Source organism: Propithecus coquereli, unplaced genomic scaffold, assembly GCF_000956105.1.
Source record: "Propithecus coquereli isolate 6110/MARCELLA unplaced genomic scaffold, Pcoq_1.0 Scaffold155, whole genome shotgun sequence".
NCBI classification, from domain to species: domain Eukaryota; kingdom Metazoa; phylum Chordata; class Mammalia; order Primates; family Indriidae; genus Propithecus; species Propithecus coquereli.
In genome coordinates this window covers 2,250,019-2,269,622 of record NW_012139969.1, presented here as the reverse complement: position 1 = coordinate 2,269,622, position 19,604 = coordinate 2,250,019, and the positions used below count along the sequence as shown (strand labels likewise).

At 45.5% G+C, this 19,604-nt stretch overlaps 1 protein-coding gene across 1 annotated transcript in view; it reads left to right on the top strand.

Annotated features, from left to right (window-relative positions):
* NEO1 (neogenin 1) overlaps window positions 1-18,257 on the top strand; it is a 212,881-nt gene extending 194,624 nt beyond the window's left edge. The window contains exons 26-31 of the mRNA XM_012640549.1: window positions 5,299-5,537; window positions 6,128-6,220; window positions 9,540-9,698; window positions 13,903-14,166; window positions 16,445-16,581; window positions 17,416-18,257. Coding sequence (XP_012496003.1) covers window positions 5,299-5,537; window positions 6,128-6,220; window positions 9,540-9,698; window positions 13,903-14,166; window positions 16,445-16,581; window positions 17,416-17,499 — 976 coding nt within the window. The 3' untranslated portion in view covers window positions 17,500-18,257. The remainder of the gene's footprint in view (window positions 1-5,298; window positions 5,538-6,127; window positions 6,221-9,539; window positions 9,699-13,902; window positions 14,167-16,444; window positions 16,582-17,415) is intronic.
* The last annotated feature ends 1,347 nt before the right edge of the window (window positions 18,258-19,604 follow it).

Sequence of the window (19,604 nt, the reverse complement as noted above, 5' to 3'; positions counted from 1 at the left end):
GTATTTTTAAAGGTTCAAGTTCTATGTGACAGGCTATGGGAGTAAGAGGAGTAACAAACTACCTGATAGAGAAAAGATAAAGTTTCATAGAAGAAGTGGTATCTAACCTAGGTCTTAACGGATGCACGGAAGATTGCTAAATGTCAAGGAAGGAAGGGGCTGGACATTGCAGGAAGCATGTGCAAAGGCATAGCAATGTAAAACACCCTCCAGGGCTCACACTGCCTAGAGACGGGATGGAGATTGAGTTGAAAATGTAGGTTAGAACCAGCCCGTCAAAAGCTTAAATACCAATGCTAAGAAATTTGAGCTTTACCCTATAAACAACACATGTAAATATCTGACACTACTAGAACACTATGACTTCCATTTGGTGATTCTCTGTTATTTCTCTGATAACAGTAAAGGATCAGGTCGAGGCTAAGAGTATGAAGTCTTAACCCCTTTGTTAAGACGCTGTTGCAGTAGTTCAGGAGAGAGAAAGGAACGGCACGTAGCATCGTCCTGGTGCGAGTGTTCTTCAGCAGCTTGCTCTTGCTCTGTCTCAGAAGGAGGCTTTTGTGCAGTTCGAATGTTAGGGGTCAAATAGGTAAATGAGAATCCACCATTGTTGGGTGCAGGGAAGAACCGCCACCACCTCTGCTCGCCTCCCACTCTTCAGTGCCCAGCCTCTGCTTTGCAGTGCCTGCCCTGCAAAGTGCCTGAGCCGGAGTTCAGCACGGCAGTTAATGACGGCATTAGGTAAAGTCCTACTCTACCATGAATATATGGTCAGTTTTATTGGCCCTGGTACCATAGTCTTTCCCTAATATAAAAATGCTGTTTTATTGAAGGTCAGTATGTACAGTTGAAGTTGTCTGTCTGCTTACCTTTTTCTCATAAATGGAGGATAAAAATGATTGAGCCAAATGTAGTAGAACAAGCTCTTAAACCCTTCTAAATCAGCCCCAGATCTAGGACTATGCTTAAATGTAGCCTAAAAGATAAAATCATGGACTCAAAGTTGGAGGGTCAGCTACTATTGTGGAAGGGTTTCCCACCATGCGTATGTGTTTGGATTAGATCATAAATTTATAAGCCAGGTTATATCTGAGAATCACTTTAGGAGGTTTTTTAAAAACACAGGTCCCAGGCCATACCTTCATGGTAGGAATTTCTTCCATGGCGCGGAAGGCTGCCTCGTCTTATAACAAGTACTTCTAATGACTAAAGATGCATTGCTTGGCTGTACGTCTTTGTACAGCTCTGATTATTAGAAAGGTAAGAGAGAGAGTAATTAAAAGGAGAGACAGCAGCTATCTGTGGCGGTTAGATCTGTGTGGTGGGCTTTGCCACATTTTATAATATGAGCATGTGTAACTTAAACGATGAGGTAGGAAGCATAGAAATATGTTTCAAGAAATGCAAGACAGCAAGACCTAGTAGCTAGATTACAAAAGGCCTTGATAAAAATGCTAGACCTCGTCCTTTAAACAATGGCAAAATAATAATAGTAGGAAGGAGGAGAAAAATCTGAATTTCTTCAGGATCCTAAATGATTTGGCCTCTGGTCATCTCTCCAGCCTCATCTCTTTTTTCTCTTCACTTTCTTCTTCTAACTTGCATCTCTGTGCTGAAGCAACACTGGCTGCCTTCCCCTTCCTTGAGAAGGGTCGTTCCTGCCTTCCAGTCCTTCTCCTGGCCATTCTTCCTCTGGAGTGTTCCTCCCTCGGGGCTTTGTACTATGGGATCTTTCTTGTCATTCAAATCTCAGCTCAAATGCCATCTTCTCAGAGAAGCGTTTTCTAACCACTCAATCTCCATTAGCCACCCAGTCACTCTGTATCATATCCCTCATTTTGTTTTTCCCATAACAGCCATTATTAATTACCAGTTTCTTACTCAGTTATTGTTTGCCCCAGCCCTACCCCCACACTCACCTCTTCCTGGTCACCTTGGCATCCTTAGTGACTGGCGCATTGTAACCACTCAGTAATTATTTGTCACATTAATGCATACGTACACACCTACGTTTCCCTGAAGTCAAATAAGAGAAATAACTCTGCTTCAGTTGTATATTTGTGAAAACAGAGGCACTTTATTTTTCAAGCAATTTTTTGTAATCTTAGACATTTGTGTGCTGTGGAAAACTTTTGATTTGTATGAATGTACATTTTAAAAATGGTTTTGAAAGCCAGAAAACTAAACCATGTACAAATGGTGTTTTACAAGGTGAGTTTATGTATCACATAAGACACCAGCTGCACAAGACCTTTTATTTGTCCGAGTATATCTGAACCTTGAAAGCTCTTGAATGTTCAGTACAATTTGAGAAGCTTTTCCTGAACACCATCTTCGAGCAGGGCTCTGTGCTGAGCACCATGCGTAGGACAGGCTCTCAGCTCTGCAGGAGCTCCCGATCTGGAGAGAGCTGTGTTCATGGGGAGCTTTCATACAAGGCACGGTGATGAGTGTTAGAACGAAGTTCACATGAAGTATCTTGGAATGGTTCGATAGCCTGATTATATGCATTTTTTAAATTCTCAAACACTAACAGATGTACCGTTTTTCCCTCTGCAGGCAGTAACAGCCCTCACGGCAGCCCCACCTCTGTAGACAGTAATATGCTGCTGGTCATCATTGTTTCCGTTGGCGTCATCACCATCGTGGTGGTCGTGATCATCGCTGTCTTTTGCACCCGGCGCACCACCTCTCACCAGAAAAAGTAAGGACCCCAAATGTGCAGCTCGGAGATTTTTGGTATCTTTTCTTTTAGAGTGGTACACAGAGTTAAGACATAAAAAATACATGGAAAGCAATTTTAAATATTGTAAAAGGAAATGGGAAATAGTTCCTCTTATAAATGTGTATGAGTCATGGTCCTGGCGGGAAAGAGGTGGCACACTTCAAAAGGGTTCCAAAAGGGACCATTTACAAAGTCATAGGTGGGGTTACAGGAAACGAGGCAGGGATGTTCAAGGGCCAGCAGCAGTGATAAGTCGCTGTTACCCTCAGGCCTGAAGGGGCAAGAGGAGAGAGCTGTTTTCAGAGATCTGAAGCAGTAAGCAAGGGCTTCCTGCCAGGAACGTGGCAGGCACTAGAGGCATGTGGCCATTGCCAGCCTCTAGCCTGGCAGAGAGGGCAGAAGAATCCTCCCACCCTCCGTCTGTTGCCAGTGCCTACCGTTGGCCAAACCCAGCGAGGAGTTACAGAGCCAAGGAGAGAAGAGATGTGGAGAGGAGAGCGGGAACTGTCCAGCATCGCTGGTCACTCCTCAGGAGCCTGTCTGCGTGTGCACACAGCGAGCCAGGTGCACGGGAGTCTGGCTGTTTTCACGGGCTGCGTCCCGGCGCGATGCCAGCTGAGGAGAAGAAGACCATAGGCCTCTTATTCTAGGTCTAAGTTGAGAATATATTTAAAGAAGTGCTACCAAGTGTAGAGGTGGGGGCAGCAGGGATTACTTTAATGAACAGGAAAGGATCTTTGATAACCAACTTACCAATTAGATATGGTAGCCGATCCAAAGTTGACAAAGCATTTAGAGACTGTAACCCCTCACTGGATCTCAGCACATCCCCCGATAGCCCCTCACTCTCAACAGCTCACCTGGGCTTCTTCACAGAGCAAGTGGAAGCTGTCGGCATACCACGGTCAAATCTGACACCTTTCTACGTTGGTAATAATTGTTTCCTCCTCCTTCCTAAGTGTACTCCTCCTGTGAATCCAGGTCTTCCGTTAAGCCCTGATCTCTTGTCTCACATCTGTCTAAGACTCTATACCGGCTCTTACCCCTCTCTCCAGCATAGCTGACCTCTGACTTGCTGTTGGCTCTGTCCCTTCAGTGTTTACATGTGCTCACACTTCTTCTCCCATCTTAAGAAATAATTATAATTATAACCCTCCCTCTACTACACGGTCCTGGGTTACCACCAGCTGCGTACAAACCTCCTCTGCCTTTTCCTTCACCACAAAATTCCTTGAATGCTTTTTTAGACTCACTGCCCATTCACTGACTGCTCATACTTTAGTCCTTTCTATTCTTCATTCTGCCCCTCCCACTTCACCAAAATTGCTTTTGCTGAGGTCACCCATGGCCTCCATATTGCTAAAGCCAAAGAACATTTTTCAGACCTCATCTTACTTGGTCTCTCAACAACATTTAACACAGTCACCTGTCCCTTCCTTCTGGAAACAGTCTCTTCTCTGGTATTGCATGACAGCATGTTCTTCTTCGTAGCCCCTCCTACCCACTCAGCCAGCAGACACACTCCTCGGGCCTGGGCCTGGACTCGGACGTGTTCTCTTCTCCTTCTGTGCTCTCCCCAGGTGATCTCGTCTACTGCCATGCTTCGTTTACTGTCTGCATTCCAGCCACTCCCATGTTTCTCCCTTCGCATTTCTTTAAGCTCAGAGCATTTTAAAATGATAGCTCAATATCTGTGTTTCTCGCTTGACCAAAAGTTCTGAGGGTACAGCAGTCTAACACAGGGTCTGGCATCTACTCGGTCCCTAATGTGTGATTATTGAAGGGGTGAGTGAGTGGAGCGGCCAAAGCGCGGAGGGTAGACACTGTGGTCCCCGTTATTATCTCTGTCTACTCAGTTGGTGGTCCTAGTGTGGCTGCCTAAAAAGTTGTTGCCCCCCTCTTTATAAGCCATAGACTCCTCTACTCTATTGTTACGTTTCTACTTAATGTCATTTCTCTACTGATCAGAAACTTGTAGAGAAAACTTCTTTAGAGATTACTTGATTAAAAAATGGGCCAGGAATTTGAGACCAGCCTAGGGAACAGAGAGAGACCTCCATCTTTACAAAAAATTAAAAGTTTCGCCAGATGTGGCAGCACATACCTATAGTCCCAGCCACTCAGGAAGGCTGAGGCGGGAGGATCTCTTCAGCCCAAGAGTTGGAGGCTGCAGTGAGCTATGATTGCACCACTGCACTCCAGCCTGGGTGACAAAACGAGACCCTGTCTCACAAAAAAAAAGCTGTCTTAATTTCTTAACACCCAAAAAATAGTCACAAGGCAATATTCAAGTATGGTAAGTATTTCTAAATATGTGTGGACAGAGTGGAGATACATTTACTCTTTCCAGAAGTAAACTTTTTGCCTCTGTCTTTTGCTTTTTGGAGGTTTTTTGGTTTGATTTTTCTGTTGGTTTGGTTGGGGTTTTTTTTTAGTTTTTTGGCTTTTTTTGATTTTTTAGTTTTTGCCCTTGTTTGAAACATCTCTCAGAAAGGCAGTTTTAATCACTGAAGCCTTTTGACAAATATATTCAAAAGTTACTTGAAAAAAGCTCTTATTAATTCTGTGCCTAGGAAACGAGCTGCCTGCAAATCAGTGAATGGCTCTCACAAGTACAAAGGGAATTCCAAAGATGTTAAACCCCCAGACCTCTGGATCCATCATGAGAGACTAGAGTTGAAGCCAATTGATAAGTCTCCAGACCCAAACCCCATCATGACCGACACGCCCATTCCTCGCAACTCTCAAGATATCACACCGGTTGACAATTCCATGGACGGCAATATCCATCAAAGGCGAAATTCATACAGAGGTACTATTTTAAGTGCAGATTTTTCCCTAAGTGTTGGAAGACTGTTTTCATTTAAATCATTTTCCATTTTCTGAGGTTGCCTTAATTTGGTGACTCCTATATGAGATCAGATTTAAAGAAATGCATTATGGGGTTTGGTCCATTTGATGAAGAATAACTTGTTATGGAGGAGAGGTTCTAGAGGTTCTGTTCCCAAACGAGACAACCTTCTAGAATCTCTTTTAGGTCTCTCATCAGGCTTTAGCAATGTAATACGCAAGCATTTGAGGCAAGCTGGCCCACATTTCATTCTATCCCTTCCACTGAACTGCAGTTATTATTGTAGTATTCAGAATGTTCTTGGTCTGAATGTTCTTGCAGACATGGCGCTGAAGTATGGTGGGCAGCGTTGTGTCATCCACGCTGGCTCTCAGCAGGGACTCCTGTGATGCTCTAATCATCACCTTCCTCTTTATTGCACTTCCTACAGAAGTGCTTTGTCCCCATTATGTTTGTGAATTCTGTATCCCGCATTAGAAATGTTTCACTATCGAGGCTGCTCAGTGGCCTAGGGCACACGCATGTAACTGACCTCTGTGTCTGATGTCTAGGGCACGAATCAGAAGACAGCATGTCTACACTGGCTGGAAGGCGGGGAATGAGACCAAAAATGATGATGCCCTTTGACTCCCAGCCACCCCAGCGTAAGTAAAAGCTTCACTCTGCCCCAGTGCTGCCAATCTGTCCAGTCATGTAGGGGAACAACTATGAATGATCTCTTTGACTTCACTCGATCCTAACAGAAAAGATAATCTACTAAAGCTTTGACACCTTGAAGGAAGAAGTACACTTGCCATATTTTACAGTAAATATTCTTGAGACTAGCACCTTTAAGTTTAGGGTAAATAAGCTAAAAGGCCGATATCCCCAGTCTCCTAGGAATCGGGAAGTATCCAGTCTCCCTAAAAGTGCATAGCATCTCTATGGGAGAGATGGGGAAGCATCCCTCAAGACTGGGGCTGAGGAGAGCCAGGTGTCACAAGTATTCCTTAGGCTTCCTGACACATGTTCAGTGTTGATGGGCACCTGTGGAATTCTTTTTTTATTAGTAGACTTTCCATAGTATTTTAGAGTAGCTTTAGGTTTACAGTGTGGAATTTTTAAAGCAACATTTTGTAACCTTATTTGACCCATTCTTCACTTTGATAAGCATAAAAGTTACTGAGTCTCCTTTAATAACAGTTGAAATGCAATGTAAGTTAAATATTATATCATGATTAAAACCCAAAAAGCAGAGGGATAAACCAATTCTTTTTTAAAACTACTGTGTCCTCTCCCTTGTCACTGTTTGCAAGGTAGAGAAGCCTTTCAAAGTAGCTGGCACAGTGGGGCTTCCAGGTGAGGGAGCTCCCAGCCATCTCTCTCAGCAAGTACGGAGATTTAGGAGCCGTGGGTGGCCCACACACAGAGAGGCACACCCTGGCACCCCCTGCTTGGAAAAGTTCCTCACGTCGTCACCTTTTGGTGGAACCTCCGAGTATGCAGATGTCTACACTCCCTCTCCCTCTCCCACGAACCACTCACTGTACACAAACATGTAAGACACTAGATTATAAAAATCAGCTTTGAAAGATAACACCGTGTTCATTAATAGGTAATTTCTGCACAGAATAGCTTATGGGGCCCATGATGGAAAGAAAGGCCTGGACGTGGAAGTGCGCAGGTAAAGACCGTGCTCTCCCTCTTCAGAGAGGTGCCCTGGGCTTCCCAGGTTTAAAACCACAAATGCCTGGAAAGAGTAAATTAATCCATTCCAGTTGCTTTTGAGTTATAAGAAGACAGTAGCATGGCTGCTTATTTGTTTTGTATAACTTTGTATCAGTTTCTGCCTGAACTGGCTTATTTTTAAAACTTGTAAAATTTGACTATCTTTATGTCTAGATTTATGACTTTTAAATATGTTAAGGAAAAAAGATGTTATACCAGTTGATTCGGCCCTTTTTTTTTCTTTTTTTTTGATAGTGAGGAATATTATTTAATTTGTACCTCAACAGTTGGGTGAGTGGAATCTTTTAACTCAAGAGTCTGAACTCAGGTACATGTATGATCTTTAGGTTTTGAGATATCCTTTTTAAAACCCACAAGTCTACAGTGCTTTTTCACAAGCTGAGCTCTGGACCCTGGAACGAGGCAGAAGCCCTGCCCCCACCGTCCACCTACCCTGGTCTCAAATGACTGGGCGGTGGCAGGAATGGCTTGCTGGTGGCAGGAGGAGCTTCAGGACAAGGCTGTGCATAGAAGCATCAAGTTCAGATTCAGCTATCACGACTGATTGCCTGCTCTATTCTAGGCAAGCACGTTCATATTGCTTTATTTTTTTATTTATCTGAACAGACTGGAAATGCCTTATAAAAGAAAAAAATTGACTTTTTTCTTTTATAAGGCATTTCCAGTCTATACATAGAACACTTTCAAATTGTACTTCCTTATGTAAAAATTGGGATGTTTATTCCCCCTACGTCAGCCTGAATTCTGGAAAATGCTAATTCTGAAGCACCCACTGCTAAAAGCTACCTGTCTTCCCCTAGAGGAGATGCTGACTCCCAGACTGCTCTGAGAGCCCTCCTCAGACAGCTTTCCTACCTTGTGTTTTGCTCCCAAGGACCCTCCCCCCACCCCGGAGCCTCTGGGCACTGAGAGCATCACATGAGGGAAAGCCCCTGTTTTGTTCCTCAGGACTTGAAAAGGGGACGGGTGGCAGTGCTCTGAGGTCCCGCGCTGGTCGTGCAGGCTACCTGCTTGCACGTGCCAGGACTGGAGACAGCTGGAGAGTAAGGCATCGTTTTATTGGCTGGGATTTCTCCTCACCAAAGTAATGTTGAATGGCACCACCAAGATCTGGAGAGATCCCTGGTGACAGAAGACATTTTTAATAGGGCAAATTAGATGTATTATGAAGTTCATGAAGCCCTTGCTTAGAGGTAAAAAAAGATTCCCTGTGTCCCTCATCAACCTTACCTATTGGAGGGGTTTAGAGCTGGTTATCTTGACCTTACACGTTCTGTTCCTACAACTGCTTTAAGGGAGTGCTTAAGAAAAGTTTATTCCCAAACTCCACGCTTCTGATTTTGTTTGTCCATCTCCTGGATCAATAATGAAGCCTCATAGAAAGCTGTGTATGTAATCTCTGACTTCCTAGAAAGTAGGATGTGAAATCTTTGTGTGGAAATTTCAGATTCTTTAGCTAAATGCAGCGGATTGACTCCTTAGCCAGCATGGAAAGGAAAGAGGAAATCAGGAAAAATCCATTTTTTTTAAATGTGGATGGGAGGTAGCTGAGCCCCAGACTGGAAGTACTAGGAGATGGTGCCACTGGCCTGGTAGCTCATGCTTTTAGCACCAGACTGGACCGTCAGAATAAAATTTCATTTGCATTCCTTTTAAGATACAAAAATCGATTAAACAGCCACTCATTCATGTGGCCTAAATAACCATTACATGCCTCATTCAGCAATTTAAAAAAAGGCAGAATGAATTAGGAGTATACTCGAAGGAGAAGGGACTTTCTATCCTTTTAGTGGAACAAAAAATAATGGAAACCTAAGTTATTATTTGTTGGCTTATGGATTTATATTTTGTGATACATTCAAATAGATATTTTTAATAACTCATGTAATCCATGTTTTAATAGAAGAATTGGAAAATACAGATAAGCCAAAAGAAAAATACTCTTTGAATCCTGACCATTCTTCCCTGCAAGATAATCACTGTTAACATTTTAGTGTATATTCCTCAGACTTTTTTTTTCTGTACATATATAGACGTATGCATAGGAATGTGTTCATTTTTTAAGACATGTGAAATCAATGGCTAATTGTCCAAATCCAGCCAGTTGCCACCAAAAAGCCAAGGGAGAGGTTGGATTGTATGGGGGGCGGGAAGCGGGACTTTGCTCTTAAACTGTGATGCGTGTGTGTCTGTGCAAGCATGTTAAGCATTTCTCTGTCTTGTGTTCATTCGCAGCTGTGATTAGTGCCCATCCCATCCATTCCCTCGATAACCCTCACCATCATTTCCACTCCAGCAGCCTCGCTTCTCCAGCTCGCAGTCATCTCCACCACCCGGGCAGCCCATGGCCCGTTGGCACATCCATGTCCCTTTCAGACAGGGCCAATTCCACAGGTGAGAGCTGAGGATCGAGCCCAGGTGGAAAGCATTTCAAAAGAGTTGGCAAGAGGAAATGGGGAAGGACTTGCTCTACCTAGAAGAAGGATTTGGAGTGTTTCTCAGTGTTATTTACTTAGCATAACGTTTCTGTGACTGACTCAAATTTGTTTCCGTAAAATTCACCCCATTTTTCTCCCTAAGTTTTAAGTACTCAGTGTAAGGTGTCATTTTAGTAAAAGCAGCAGTATCTCTAATCACATAAGCATCTCTTGTTCCATTAACTTGTGTAATTCAGTCTTTTTTTTTTTCCAATTAATTTTTTTTTAATCCTCTAATTTAAAAGGAAAACTCATCCTGGGTGACCTTCAGGCACCAGCGGTTAGTTGCCTTTGCCTCACAATCACCCTAATGTCAGGAAGGTCCGTAGGTCCAAAGTACAAGCGACACCCAGGGGCCAGTGGGGCCACCAGGCATGTGGCGCCTGTGCAGACTGCAAACCGCAGGCCGCCTGACGTAAACCTCAGTGCGTTTAAAGCACACATTGCCAGCAGACACGCCCCGTTTGGAAATCTTAGGAAACAGCATCATCACACAGTTTTAAAGAGAAAATAGTGAAGGTGAGAGGACAGCAAATGCAGTAAATATTCTTCTTCATTAATTGAAAATTAATTTCTACCCTCTCAGTTTTAAACTGCAAGTCTAGTAACTTCCCTTACATATAATGTATTATTTTTCCATCGTTTGAAACTTGCCTATTGATAGTTATTGTATTATAGGCAGAAACTAAATTTTAGTGGTTTGGGGAAATAAGGGAATGTCAAGTGATTTCTATTTTAAAAGAACCTCAAAATTTTATGCTAGAAGTTTAGGCCAGTTATATCCTCTTCTCCTGTAAGTTTTGATCAATCATAAACATACCCAAAACATCAAATGAAGATCAAAGCTTTATTAAGGGCTGCCTAATAACTCCCAACATTATCTAGTCCCCAATCTGTTACCTGGTTTGGAGAATGCTGCTTGAACTCATGTCTAAATTTGGCCTTCCCACTGTCTTTCCCCAAATCCAGGTTTGGAGTCTTTTAGGGAAAGACGGTTTGCAGGATAGGACAGTTATTCCAGCCAGCTATGTGGAGAACCAAAGGCTGCCTCACAAACATAGCCTCAGATAGAAGAGAGGACCAGAAAGCAGTCCTCCAAACCTGCTCTTAGAAAGGAGGCTTTGCACCCAACCCTGTTCATCCATTTTTAAGGCCAAGGAATCCCACACACCAGGATGTGGGCCTGCCTGAGAGGATGGCAGCCTCTTCCCAATCAGATTCGCCCCATTCTCCTTCCTCCTGGACTAGGAAGGGCTTGGGAGTTGGAGAGAGGCATGGCAACTCCTACTGAGCGCTTCTCCAAGTGATCTGGTGTTGGTAAAAGTTCCCTTCTGCATGGACCTGTGCAGAAGGGAAGAGAGGAAAAAAGTACTGATTTGCACTGCTAACAGGCTCCTTGCTTTCATGACCAGAGAGGATAAGAGAAGGTAAAACTAAAGTGATAGATGCACTGAAGGTGGGTTTGAAATGTAGAACAAGTGCCTGGAAATGATCACAGTTCTCTTACTGTTGTACTTTCCCAAGGCCTTGTGTTTCTAGAGCTCAGAGTATTGCCGCAGCTCCGTATGTGTGGGCTAGGCAGGACCAGAGCCCGGCCAGGCAGTCCCTGCTCCAGGGAGCATGGACGGTGTTGCCACCACTTGGCACTGGAAGAGCACTCTTCTCCTGTCCAGCCAAGCACTTGGTCAGTGTGAACTTTGTGCGTCAGCTGTGAGAGACAGGTCAGCCAGGAAGTAGGCTCCTCACCAAAGCAGCAATTTTAGTTACAGCGTAGTTTCTGAGTAGACTGGTGGGGTTGCCCAGTGTCAGGAAGCACCCCTCACAGAGAACACGGTGTGCCTGATGCCCTCGAGCTCCGCAGGACGGCCCTGATCTGTGGCAGCAGGCCCGGGCTCTGACTCATAGGCGACCCTATTTTCCTTTTTCACCTTTCCCACCAGCTCGTTGGCCCTTAGAAGCATATGCATCAACTTAAAGGCAGCTGGGGCAGTCAAGGTAGGCCTGTGTACCTGAGCTGACCTAACACACCTGCTAGTACAGGCTGACATGGGCAGGACTTGGGCCCACTTTTCTTTCTCCTCCTTCCTGCTCCCCTTCCTAGCCAGCTTCTACCCGGCCCAGGATCACACCGAGTGGGACCAGCAGCTCCCCAACCTGGTGACTGCTGGCTGGAGGAAGCCTAAGAAGTGAGATTCTCGGCCCACCCCTTTGGGAGTGAGAAGTGACCTAGGCCTGGAAGGGTTAACACAGCCAGGCACACCTGGGAGTGTGAGTCCCTCATCCCTGGGACCCAAGACCTTTAAGCCAAGGAGGTAACGCTCATGACTGGCTTGGCCTGTCTTCTCAGAGCCCAAGGGAACAGATTCGTTGCTACGTCAGCAAGAAAGGCAGGGAAATGTGTTGGATTTCTACAGATTGCTCACACATTGCAGTAGTTTTCCCTGATCATCAGGGGAATACATTCCAAGACCCCTGGTGGAGGCCTGAAACCGTGTATAGTACTGAACCCTATATACACTGTGTTTTCTTGATCTGATAAGCAAGGCAGCTACTAAGTGACGAATGGGCAGGTAGAGTATACAGCCCGGACACACTGGACTAAGGGATGATTTGTGTCCCGGGTGGGATATTGCAAGGTTTCATCATACTACTCAGAATGCTGCATAATTTAAAAAGTTATGAATTGTTTACTTCTAGAATTTTCCAGTTGATATTTTTGGACAGTGGTTGACCACAGGTAACCCTGGAAAGCAAAACCATGGATAAGGGGAGACTACTGTACTTTTTAAGGTCGAGTACACGAGGAGTCAAAGAGGCCTTCAGGCTACGTGGTACAGCCTGTCGCCCTGAGCTGGGTCCTGCACACTCTCCCCAGGGGTGGGGACGGTCTGCACAGCTCACAATGTTGGAAAGATGTTCCACGTGTGGTCTCCCTGGGCCTTGGTATAGCTTCTGCTCCACAGGGTGGAGGATGAGCGGTACCAAGCATAGAAAAGTAGTCTCTGTAGTGCGTGGCGGTTCAGAGCATGGGCCTGGGAGCCAGAGTGCAGGGGTTCAGATTCTGCCCTGCTAGTGCTGTGTCGTGGGCAATTTGCTTAACCTCCCAGTGCCTTTGAGGATTGAAGGAGCCAATGAATGTAAAGCACCTAGCATAGTGCCTGGCTTAGAATAAACTCTCAGTAATTTACAAAGAAAAAATGCTGGCCATTATCCAAGCACTGTGTTCAGCACTTTTCATACATTTCATTTAACCCTCAATGAATTATGTGTTATTCTCCCCGTGTCTTGTAGATGAAGAAGCTGAGACTCTGAGATACTCAGTGACTTTGCCAAATTCACCCAGCTAGTACCAAGAATAGAGTCCAGGTCTATCTGACTCCAAAGCCAGTGCTTTTCTACCCTACCAAGCTGCCTATTTTAAGATTATTATAATGTTCTTCCTTAGTCTTCCCTTCTCCAGGCTAATCTATCCCTATTTCTTTCTCTGGACCCAAACGCCCCTCATTTGGCAGGATCTTAAAGCTGTGTGCAGACCTCTGGACTGTTTGGTTGTCCGGGTCGTACTTGAGCTGTGAGGCTTTCGCTCTGGTGAGGCCGTGCACCATCCCTGGTGGGCATGAGGGCCTGTGACATTGGCCTCTTATGCCGGGACTACCAGGCCTTGCCAGTAGAGCTGGCTCCTGCCAGGGACCCAGCCAGCCTTGGTGACTAGACATGGTTGTCCATGAAAGGCTACTCTCTAAGACTATCAGTGAGTGAGTGAAGATTTTCATTTTCTTTTATACTTAATTATATTTTAACAGAAATAGTCCCAGAAACCTTTATATGTGCTCCATAGTAGGTACTGGGGAGAACTTTAAATCTGTAAAATTGTGACCATTTAGTTGTGCAGGTGGAAAAATTGGAACAGCTGGTCGAATACAAAATTGGTTTGGGACTCTTTCAGAGTAGAGCACTCTTAGCCCTGGCAGTGGTGCTGCTCATCCACATTCCCTTGACTAGCACTGATCCCCAGTGCCTATTGAACGGATATAGGGGGCCCCTAGAAATAGCCAAAATCCTAGGATTTGCATATGTTCAATGGCAAAAGAAATGCTAACCTTTAGACTTCCCTGCTGTAGAATCCGTTCGAAATACCCCCAGCACTGACACCATGCCAGCCTCCTCGTCTCAGACATGCTGCACTGATCATCAGGATCCTGAAGGTGCTACGAGCTCCTCTTACTTGGCCAGCTCCCAAGAGGAAGATTCAGGCCAGAGTCTCCCCACGGCCCACGTTCGCCCTTCCCACCCATTGAAGAGCTTCGCTGTGCCAGCAATCCCACCCCCAGGACCTCCCACCTACGATCCTGCGTTGCCGAGCACACCGTTACTATCCCAGCAAGGTGGGTGAGCACAGCAACACCGCTGGAGGGACCGTTTGGCTCAGGCTTAGGACAGAAATCACATTTGAAGAATAACAAAGAATTTGCTCTGTTATTGAAGAATAACAAAGCAAATATCCTCCAAGCTCATCTCAGCAACTTAGGTAGAGTGGCAGTGTGTCATTACCCCACGCAGGAACACATACAAACCAGAGAATAATTTGCTGGGGAGCGAGCTGCCCTTTTGAATTGTGTCTATGTGCAGAACCCTTGGTGGTAAAATCCAGTGGTATGGGGATGGGCAACAGGTCTGGCCTGCCTGGCCCCCTGGAACCCCCTAACTCCACAGGATGCCTGCAAGCCAGAGATGGGGTTGGGGAGGCCAAGACTGAGACCCATAGGGCGGTGAAACCTTCTCAGAAGGAACCTCAGGGTAGGGAAATGAACCCTGCAGAACTGCCCAAGTTGACAGAGCTCAGCGACAGTCCCCGACCTCAAAGGCATGCTTTCCCCTCCTTTCCCACGTTATTATCTGTTACGATGGTTTGTTTCAGAGTAAGTCAGTGGTTTTCAAATTTTCTGGTCTCAGGACCCCTTTATATCTTAAAAGCTATCGAGGACACAAAAGAGTTTTTCTCCACTTGGGTTATATCTATCAGTAGTCACCATATTAGAAATTAAAACTGAGAAATTTTTTTAATAATTCATTTAAAAATAGCAACTATCATGTTACGATAAATAGCATATTGTTATGAAAAATAACTATTTTTCAAAACAAAAATACAGTGAGAAGAATGTCACTGTCTTATTTTTTGCAAATCTCTAGTGTCTGGCTTGATAGAAGACAGCTGGATTCTCCTATCTGCTACTGTATTCAATCTGTTGCAATATGTTGTTTTGGTTGAAGTATAAGAAGAAAATCTGGCCTCACAGATATGTAATTGGAAAAGGGAAGAGTATTTTTATAACCTTTTTAGATAATTGTGGATTTTCTTTTTTGATACTGTAGCAAAATTCAACAAGTTGTAGTTTTTTACAGGTTTGTTTATAATGTCAAATCTAAAACCATAGTCATGAACCATTGATACTCTAGTCCATTAAAATTCATTGGCCTATCTTGTATTTTGAATGGATGATACTAAAACATCACACATTGGGCATTTAGGAAATACTGGTTCACTAAGTTATGCAAACCCTCTAAATATTGATACATTTCATTATTCAATATCTAAAAACACATTCTTTGAGGTTAGGAGTTTGAGAACAGCCTGGACAACTAAGCAAGACCCCGTCTCTACAAAAATAAGAAAAATTAGCCAAGTGCAATGTCGCACACCTATAGTCCCAGCTACTTGGGAGGCTGAGGCAGGAGGATCACTTGAGCCCAGGAGTTCAAGGTTATAGTGAGCTATAATCATGCCACTGCACTTCAGCCTGGGCAGCAGAGCAAGACCCTGTCTGTTAAAAAATAAAAATAAATAAATAAAAACATATTCATTAATATCATCAAAGTATCTAAGTATTAAGCTCTCAGTCCCATGGTGGCAGAAACAAGTTTTTCAAAATTCTGATTTTCACTTAAAACATAAATTGTATCATTGGCAAAAAACACTGTTCATTGTTTTCCTTGAATTGACAGGCTCACTTTGTTTATTTTCTAGAAACTGTCTGAATAACCAGTTTGCTTGTCAGTCTGTCTTTGAACTAACAGTGGTGCTCCATGATAAAAACTCAGCTCCCCCAAGTGCCTTTCTTAAAGATAGCGTCATGCTTTGCAGACAGCAAAAGCACCTTACGCGTACTTTCCGTTTCGCCTCGTACAATAGGGTCAAGATTGAATAAAATAAGTAATTCTTACTGCTTTGTTGAGGATGGTCTTGAGTGAAACTGGCTTTTTAAAACTGCAAGTTTATGTCATTGAGTAGCTTTACAGTGTGGTGCTGCTGCCTTAATTTGCGCTAAGGCTCTGGCAGTCCTACCTACTGCTGCTTTAGTACCCTCAGTAAAAACGGCCAATAATGTCTGTTATTACGAAAAGAGTTTTGATTTCCCAGACATCCTGCAAGGGGTTTGTGGACCACCACGCTTTAAGAACCACTGGACTGGAATATTTCCTCTGGCTTCTTGAGTGCCCTGCCAGCCATCCCCCTTCCCTCTCGTTCCAGTAACTTTTCAGAGCAGGATCCCTGCACTAGGTCTGTGTGCGTCCCTCACCCTAAAGCAGCATTTGGACCTCGTGTGCCTCCCTGGGGTCAAGGGTCAGGCTGGCCACACCCCTGACGTGCCTTTCCCCCCTCAGCTCTGAACCATCACCTTCACTCAGTGAAGACAGCCTCCATCGGGACTCTGGGAAGGAGCCGGCCTCCTATGCCAGTGGTTGTTCCCAGTGCCCCTGAAGTGCAGGAGACCACGCGAATGCTGGAAGACTCGGAGAGTGTAAGTTCACAGGGCCATCAGCCCAGCCAGGATGGCTGGGAACATGTCCTGTGCCATCGAGTGTGCTGGCTGAACTGATATCTGTGCACACCCAGGAGTGTGACGCACACGGACTCATCGTTCAGCAAATGTGTTTTGAGCTTCTCCTCTGAGCCAGGAAGTGTGCTGAGGACTTGGTCTGCTTTCTCTCTCACAGCCACTCTGGTGTAGCTTAAATTAGCTCATTACACCAGCTCGATTAGTGACCCCCCTCACCTGCCTTCCTTTCAGTTCTGTCCCTCTGTCTGGTCCTCTTTTCTTGTGTTGAGACCATCCGCATGTTCTTTTACCCCTCAGTTTACTTCCTGACCTTTTTCTGAGCAGGATGCTGCAGGAGAAAGTGCTCGAGTGGTTGCTCTCAAAACAAAGATCACCCGGTCTCTCCGTGACCTTTCCCTCTCAAATTCCAATACAAGTGTTCTGCCTCTGCATTTCCAGAGACAGGATTGGCTAAGAGGAAAACTTAGGGCCCAGAGATCCAGGGCCATCCCAACTGTGCTGACTGTGGCAGAAACCTAGAGGGGACAAGCAGTGGGGCCTCTGGCTTGGGAGGTCATTGTGACCTGGGGTGTGTGGGTGGGGAGAAGGGCATTGTGCAGTGTTGAGACATGGGACTAGTGACCGTGGGTACATCCTGCTACGTCTGACTCTCCTGAGCCAGCCTGGGTTTCAGCAGGCCAGTCTTCTCGGGCAGTCTTACCACTGACCACTTGACACTTTGACCTCTGTCTCTGGGCTTTCCTTCCTGGATGGCCCCTCGGATCGTGCCCAGTAACAGTGTTCTCTTTTCCACAGAGCTATGAACCAGATGAGCTGACCAAAGAGATGGCCCACCTGGAAGGACTGATGAAGGACCTAAACGCCATCACGACAGCATGACGCCCTTCACCGGGACATGACTCTAAGCCAGAGTCTAGAAGTCTTGGGACTTAGCCTTGAAAACAAGGAATTGTACAGAGTACGAGAGGACAGCACTTGAGAACACAGAGTGGGCCAGCAGGCCACCCAGCAGGCCAGCCAGCGCCTCCGTGCAGGCTGGCTCCAGGCATGGCCGCCTGCCTTCTCCTGGTCAGCCTGGAAAGAGCCTGTGTCAAGGCAGCTTCCCTTTGCCTGCCGATACCCTGCAGGACTGGGCACCATGGGCCAAAATTTTGTGTCCAGGGAAGAGGCAAGAAGTGCAACCTGCATTTCACTTTGCGGTCAGGCTGTGTCTTCGTGCTGCGACTGCATCACCTTTATGGAGTGTAGACATTGGCATTTATGTACAATTTTATTTGTGTCTTATTTTATTTTACCTTCACAAACAAAATCACTATCAAAAACCAAGAAAGTCCGTGGTGTTCTCCGCAAGTGGTTGACGTTTGACTGCTTGTTCCGATTATGTAAGGAAAGTCATTGACCGTGTGGGTTGTTCCAGGGGTTGGCTTGTTTTTTGGTTTTGTTTTTATATTTTAATTCTGAGTCATTGCATCCTCTACCAACTGTTAATCCATCACTTTGACGGGGAGGAAATGTTGCATTGCTGTAAGCTTTTTTTTATTATTTTTTATTATAATTATTAAAGGCCTGACTTTCTCCTCTCATCACTGTGAGATTACAGATCTGTTTGAATGGAATGAAATGTAACATTGAAAAGACTTGTTTGTTGCTTTTCTGTGCAGTTTCAGTATTTGGGTGGGGGGCTAGGGGCTGGGAATAGGAAATGGCTGGGCTGCTGGGGTCCTGTGAATGTTTCAGTCATTGTACTTGCTTCCAGAAGCCTGCAGAAAAATGGAAGCATCTTCTTTATTGTCCTTTCTTGGCATGTCCATCTTTACTGTCACTACATTGCAACTGGAGTTTCATTTGGATCTGGTAAAAAAAATTCTGTGCAATAGTTGGGTTCGAGGATTTAGCTGCCCTGATGTGTTGGTCATAGCCTGGGGAGAGCGTCCATGCTGAGGACTCAGGGACTGTATTTCTAATTACAGGAGGGATGCAGAGTAGGGCAAGAGCGTGACCCTGTTCTGGAACCAGAAAGCAAAGGGTGGAGACCCTCTCCTGCTGCTATCATGGGTTCCCTCTGAGGAAGGAACTTGGTTTCCACGTGTGACTCCTGCTTCTCTCCAGTTGTGTCCTCGGCCAGTGCGGCGCTCACTTCCACACTGCAGAGCCCCTTCCGAAAGAGTGTTGGCGAGAGCCAGGCCAGGCGCAGCAGCAGCGCCCACGAGGCTTCCCCACATCTTCCTAAACAGTCTTCCTCACGTAGCAGGGGACAGGGACAGCCGAGAGCGACGGGGCGGCGCACCTCCTTCCGTCCAGCACTCAGCTAAGCCCTGATCGGGATGAGGTGGTGGGAGGTTTCTGAGGTTTACTGAGAGACTCAGCCACACATGGAAGCCTTCGCCTTTGCAAATAGTTCTGGGTTCTAGTTCTTAAAAAGGTAAGGAGCTGAGGCGTGTGTGTTTTTAAATATTAGGAGTATGTAATGGATAGTACAGGACTGAGCCTCAGGCATCTCCCCCTAATCCCCAGCGAATCCCTGGAAGACAGCATGAAAGGCAGCATAGACAGTAAATCGGGCTTCGGTTCTATAGCCAAGAAGAGATCAGCCGCCGAGACCACCAGTGGGAACCCTGGCCCGCCGGCCCGGGCCTTGCAGCCGCCCACACAGGCTACTGGCAGGCCACCTGCCTTTCAACGTGGGTTATTCGCCCTTTTTTAGGTCTTACGCACATTTGCTTTTCTACAAGATGAATTCTTTGTATTTATTATTTTGGGGTTAATGAAAAGTGCAATGCTGGAACTCCTGCTGCCATGCCAGCTGGTCACAGGGTGGCGCCAGGCGGGATTCTGGAAAACCAGTGCACTTAGATCCTGAAAAGAGCAGTCAGAGCACTCTGGCCACCGGGAGGGCGAGATTCCCCACAAACTGTCTCACCTTTTTTGCCCAAAGAACATGCTCGGTATTTTGGGCATTCCCTCTCATGAACCCTGACACCTCT